The sequence below is a fragment of the Leucopleurus acutus genome (assembly GCF_964270905.1).
Source record: "Leucopleurus acutus genome assembly, chromosome: 11".
Lineage (NCBI taxonomy): Eukaryota > Metazoa > Chordata > Mammalia > Artiodactyla > Delphinidae > Leucopleurus > Leucopleurus acutus.
Genome location: NC_139152.1, coordinates 93,869,076 through 93,875,127, shown reverse-complemented (window position 1 = coordinate 93,875,127; position 6,052 = coordinate 93,869,076). Strand labels below are relative to the sequence as shown.

The 6,052-nt window shown below is 62.9% G+C and overlaps 1 protein-coding gene across 1 annotated transcript; it reads left to right on the top strand.

Moving 5' to 3' along the window:
- Nucleotides 1–1,023: 1,023 nt before the first annotated feature.
- On the top strand, nucleotides 1,024–5,369 carry SLC16A8 (solute carrier family 16 member 8; the record flags this gene model as incomplete). The annotated part of the gene is made up of 4 exons (XM_082849734.1): nucleotides 1,024–1,237; nucleotides 1,970–2,113; nucleotides 2,355–3,176; nucleotides 5,053–5,369. 4 exons carry the CDS (start codon nucleotides 1,024–1,026, stop codon nucleotides 5,367–5,369), a joined length of 1,497 nt encoding a protein of 498 aa, XP_082705860.1.
- Nucleotides 5,370–6,052: the final 683 nt, after the last annotated feature.

Here is a 6,052-nt window from a genome sequence, read left to right as displayed (position 1 = left end):
GGCCCTTGGCATTGCCCAAGGCCAGGCGGGAGACCCCAGCGCAGAGGAGTTGCAGGAGGGAGGGAGGCTCCAGCTGTGGGCTGGTCTATCCTGCCTGTGAGGCCCCCCTCCTGGTCTGTTATGGGGGCAATAGGGGTGCTGTGTGAACCCCTGGGTGGAGCTCTGGAAATGTGGAGGTGTTGGGGGCTGCTAAGGGTTTGGAGGGCAGAGGGTCTCTCTCCCAGTGCCCCCTCAAAGGTCTGCATCTGTCCAGTGGAGCCAGAGATCTGACCCTCCCCACACCAAGATCCCCAGCTGGTCTGGGGTGTTCAGTCACCCACCTTACAGGTGGGAAAACTGAGGCTCAGCAAGGGGAGGGGAGCTGCCCAAGTCATGGAGCAAATCCATGGCTAAGCTGGGATGAATTGGAACTCAGCTCCCTTGGCTTCTGGGACGAGGCTAACATTGTTACAACATGTTTTGGTTTTCTTTTCATAATTTTCTAAATGACAATAGACATTCCTGATCACTGAGAAAAATCAGGTACATACCCCAAGGCCAAGGAGGAAAATGAACGCCACCCATTTTGCCACTGGCACTTGTCTCCCCCTCCACCCCACACCTTGTTTGTTCCGTTGCCCTGAGACCCTCACATGTACACCCTGGGGACATTGCCGGTGCCCACACATGCCTCCGGTCACACACTGGCTGTCGGCTTTCCCACTCATCCGAACCCCCTCTCCTGACACTACTAGGTCCTGAGGGCAAGGAGTATCCTCCAGAGGGAGTCTTCCTGAAGTTAAGACTCAGGTGGGAACGACTCTATTACCCACCCCTCATCCTTCACGCCCCTTGGAGGAGGGGAGATTCGGGGTGAGGTCCTACCTCGGTTTCCCCTCCTGGCTCCATTCCCCGAGCAGGGCTCCCGTGGGTAGCCCTGTGCCTCAGTTTCCCCACACCGGGGTCTCCATCCCCCTTTCTTGTCTGGGCTACAGACCCTCGCCGCTTCCTCTTGTCCCCTCTCCTCCAGCAGAGGCGGTAACGATGGGCACTAGAGGCCCCCGGCGGGGCTCTGGCCCCCCAGACGGCGGCTGGGGCTGGGCCGTGCTGGGCGCCTGCTTCGTGGTCACCGGTTTCGCCTATGGCTTCCCCAAGGCCGTGAGCGTCTTCTTCCGCGCGCTTATGCGCGACTTCGGCGCGGGTTACAGCGACACGGCCTGGGTATCCTCCATCATGCTCGCCATGCTCTACGGGACAGGTCAGCGCCCCCTCGCCAATCCCTCCCCCCTCCCCCAGGCCCAGGATTGAGAATCGGGATCAGGGACCAGGAGACACCCGACCCCTTGAGCATCTTCCCCCAGGCCCCTCGGGGTGGGCATGGAAACCCCTTCCTTCCTGTGGAAACATTAGCACTGGAGAGGGGAGCAGAGGGCAGGAGGGTGGCAGCGGCCAGAGGTGGAGCCCGCACCCAGGTGGCTGACCTGTCAAGCTTGGCCAGCTGGAAGGGCCCCTCCATTTCTGTCAAAAGACCCACACCCGCCTATGTTACAGGTGGGAAAACTAAGATCTAATTAAGATTCCCAGTCCCGAAGCTCTAACCACCTGTGGAGTGGGGGAGATGCTGGAGATATCCTGGCCAGGCAGCGTGGAGGGGTGGAGGAGAGGGATGGGGGAAGCCTGGGGAGGAAGGCGGCTCAAGCTGTGATTCCAGCTGTGAAGGTAATAAAGCGAATGGGGTCCGCCCCTTCTGCTTTATGTTCCGTGTTCTCAGGAGGGCTGGGGACCAGTATAGAGGCTCCTCCTCTGCATCCCCCCATATGGCTCTCTTTGGTCTGTCCCAGCCAAGCTAGTGACCTTGGCCACAACACTGCCCTCTCTGAACCGGGGGTGACCTCATTCCTTCAAGCCGTCTTTCAAGGCTGGGAGGTACAAAGCCTGGAGTGTCTGCCAGAGGGGTCCAGCCTGATTGGTGATCCCGCCCTGCCCACAGGCCCGGTGTCCAGCATCCTCGTGACCCGCTTTGGCTGTCGCCCGGTGATGCTGGTGGGTGGACTGTTGGCCTCGGCCGGCATGGTCCTAGCATCCTTTGCCACGCGCCTCCTGGAGCTATACCTGACGGCTGGGGTGCTCACAGGTGAGGGCGCCCACTGCTCTCCTCCTCGTGGGGGTCGGGGTGCAGGTGGGGGTCAGCAGCCCTTGCTGCAAGACCTCCTGTCCTCAGTTTCCCCACGAGGGGCGGTCCTCATCCTTCGGCCCCGTTCCCACCCCCCACCCCGGGGTCTGCACACCCTGTCGGGACCTCGCCCCTCCCTCCCGCCGGCGCCTGGGGTGGGGGCACCCTCGGGGAGCCCGCCACAGCACCGCCTCGCCCACAGGCCTGGGCCTGGCCCTCAACTTCCAGCCGTCGCTCATCATGCTGGGGTTGTATTTCGAGCGGCGGCGGCCTCTGGCCAACGGGCTGGCGGCGGCCGGCAGCCCCGTGTTCCTGTCGGCGCTGTCGCCGCTCGGCCAGCAGCTGCTCGAGCACTTCGGCTGGCGCGGCGGCTTCCTGCTGCTCGGCGGCCTCCTGCTGCATTGCTGCGCGTGCGGCGCCGTCATGCGGCCGCCACCCGGGCCGCGGCCGCGCAGGAACAGCGCGGGCGACGCTCCCGGGGAGGCGGAGGCGGACAGTGCGGGACTGCGCTTGCGCGAGGCGCCCTCTGGTGGCCGGACCCGCCGGCGCCTGCTGGACGTGACCGTGTGCACCGACCGCGCCTTCGCGGTGTACGCCGTCACCAAGTTCCTGATGGCGCTCGGGCTCTTCGTGCCCGCCATCCTGTTGGTGAACTACGCCAAGGACGCGGGCGTGCCTGACTCCGAGGCTGCCTTCCTGCTCTCCATCGTGGGCTTCGTAGACATCGTGGCGCGGCCGGCGTGCGGCGCCCTGGCCGGCCTGGCGCGCCTGCGGCCGCATGTCGCCTACCTCTTCAGCCTGGCCCTGATGGCCAACGGGCTCACGGACCTGAGCAGCGCGCGCGCGCGCACCTACGGCGCCCTTGTCTCCTTCTGCGTCGCCTTCGGCCTCTCCTATGGCATGGTGGGCGCCCTGCAGTTCGAGGTGCTCATGGCGGCTGTGGGTGCGGCCCGATTCCCCAGTGCGCTGGGCCTCGTGCTACTCCTCGAGGCTGTGGCTGTGCTCATCGGACCGCCCTCTGCCGGTGCGCGCCACAGGAGGAGAGGGTGACGCGGCCTAGTGCCCCTAAGCCCAAGGGAAGCCCCTCCCTATCCCAGATGGAACGTCCAGGGATGAGAGAGGGGAAGGGACCCATGGTGGGTGGGGAGGGGGGAGAGACAGCCCGGTGGGGTAGACTCCCCTTACCATGGCCAGTTAGCCTCCCTCCCCTCCAGGCGGTACCACCAGAGGCCCAGTACAGGTTGCAGTCCCAGAATCAGAGCGGGGCCCTGCCCAGTGCTCAGTGCCCATACCTTTGAAACACTGTATCTGAGTGCTTTAGTGTCCCCAGCCTCTAAGGGTGACTGGAGTAGGGAGAGTCCTTGGGGAACCAGGAGCAGAGTGGGAGGGCTCATTACGCTCACAGAGAGGCGGGCACGGGAGGCTTCCACCGTGCACACCGCCTGCTGGGTGCTCTACACGTCATAGGAAATCCTCATGACACGGTGGTAGGGGAAGGCTTCCTGCAGGGGCTGGCATAAAGGCAGTCTCACGGGGCAGGGCAGGACCCCCCAGGAGAGGGCACAGGGAGTGTTTGGGGGACACTGTTCCTATACAAGTAAGGCAGGAGCTAGGATCAGAAAGGTGGGGGTGGGGGACATTAGGGTCTTGCTGGGTTGTCAGGTTATCCCTGAAACAGCAGGGAGCCTGCCTGTGAGCAGGAGAGAGCTGAGGTCAGGCTGTAGGATGGAGCAAAGATGGGGGCCGCCTTTGCTAGGGCCCAGGCTGCACCTGAGATGAGGTGAGCTGCCCATTCTTCCAGGGCTGGGCTAGCTGAGTGCCGTCAAGCTTTGTCACCTCACCTGACCTTGAATTTCCACTTCAGTGCAGTGGGAATTGCACTGAACCTGAACCCCTGTGTGAGCATCCCAACCACCAAAAGCTATAAAACCAACCAGAGGCTCAGGGACCCATCTTCCATTTTCTTGGGTGACCCTGGGGTGGATCTAATAGGCAGAGAAGGCACGTGGGGTGAGAAGAAGGTGAGGGACACCACAGGGCTGTGTGTGGAAGGGGCGGGACTGGCTGACTGGGCAGGGGTCAGGAAGGCAAGTTTGGGGTACTGCTCAGAGGGGCTCAGGCGGGCAGCTGGCTTGGAGGACTCCAGGGAACCTCCCCAAGGCCTCAGAGATACAGACTGAGAGGTCACAGCCTGGTGTGGACAGCCACAAGGATGCCTCCGAGAGAGGAGGGAGCCCACTGAGGAACCACACTTTAGGGGAAATATTTGCAATTAAAAGATTTTGCCGAGTATGAAAGTAACATGTACCTGTGATAGAAAACTTGGAAAATACACAGAAGGAAACAAGAGTTCTACAAGCCCTGTCCCCAGCCCCCATGCTAATGATAGTTCAGTCCTGGGTACACGGGGCCTCCTGGGAGGGGGGAGCCCTGGGGGTTGTGGGGAGAGCTGAGCCAGGCTCCTGAAGACCAAGGAGGTTAAGTGGAAAGGACAAGAGTTGGGGGCCCCCAGGAGAGCAGGGCTAAGCCCAGTGCTCTCCCCACTCCCGGGTCAAATACCCCCAGCTGGGCAAGTCCCAGGGTACATGTGGGGCTGAAATCCCGAGGACAGGAGGTCCCTTGTAAACTGTGAAGTGCTGCCTCACCAAAGGCCCCATATCACTTAAGAAATTGAGGTCCAGGGAGGTGAAGTGACAGTTTTAAGATCTCAAAGGGCAGAACCCTCATGGATTTTTGCATCTGTAAAATGGGAACAAAGACGGGCATGTGTGTGTGTGTGTGTGTGTGTGTGTGTGTGTTACCCGTGAGCCCCACCAAGAGCACTGCCCTTATCTGACGGTGTGGGTGTGAAGGGTGGGCTCCCCCGCAGGCCCTCACCTCCCCATCCGCCCTACCCGCAGGCCGCCTGGTGGACGCACTGAAGAACTACGAGATCATCTTCTACCTGGCAGGCTCTGAGGTGGCCCTGGCCGGGGTCTTCATGGCTGTCGCCACCAAGTGTTGCCTGCGCTGCTCTCAGGACGCCACGCCCAGCCCAGGCACCAAGGGCGGGGCCGGCGACACGGAGGATGCTGAGGCCGAAGTGGACTCTGAGCCCCTGCCTACCAGCGCCGAGGAGCCCGGTGGCCTCGAAGCCCTGGCGGTGCCGAGCCCAGGGACTGGGCCCTCGGAACCCGAGATGGAGGCAGAGCCGGGACTAGACTCCGAGTCTGTGTAGCGCGGGGGCACTAGGTGGGGTGGCCAGGGACTTCAGGAATGGGGCTTCCCCTCTCAGAGCCCTGGCTGTCCCCACAGGACCTGGCACACGGGAGGCTGCTCCGGTGGTCACCGCCAGGGTCCATGCAGGGAGCTGCCCCCCTCATCTGCCCACTGGCCCTGGCACGGCAGGGTGTGGGCCTGTGTCGATCTTAAGTCCATAAAGCTGAGCTGAAAGAGCTTCTGTTCCTGCGCCTCTGGCTGCTACCTGGGGGATGGGTTAGCAGGGAGTCTGAGAGGCTCCCCCTGGGGCCCTCCGACCCCCCACCCCGTGGGTGTTGGGGAGGAAGTGGCAGAGGTGGAGGACGGCAGGGGAAAGTGTCCCAGCTCCAGCCCCGCTGCTCGGAGCTGTACACTGAAGCCCTCGCTGGCAGCACCTGCCGCTGGAGCAGCCCAGAGCAGAGAAAGAGCACAGGTCCGAGTGGCGGGCTGGGGCTGGATCCTGGCCCCGAGCCCCGGGCTCCTCTCGCACACTGGAGGTGGAGAGTACCTGACTCTATGACTCCATCCTGTGGACAGCAGGGGGGTGGCGGAGGGGAGACCGGCACCTGCCCTGCCCCCTCACCTTCCTAAGAGGGACCCTCCTCGGGTGTCCTGGGACCTTTGCTCTGGACACGTGTCCCTACGGACGCCACTGCGGACCCT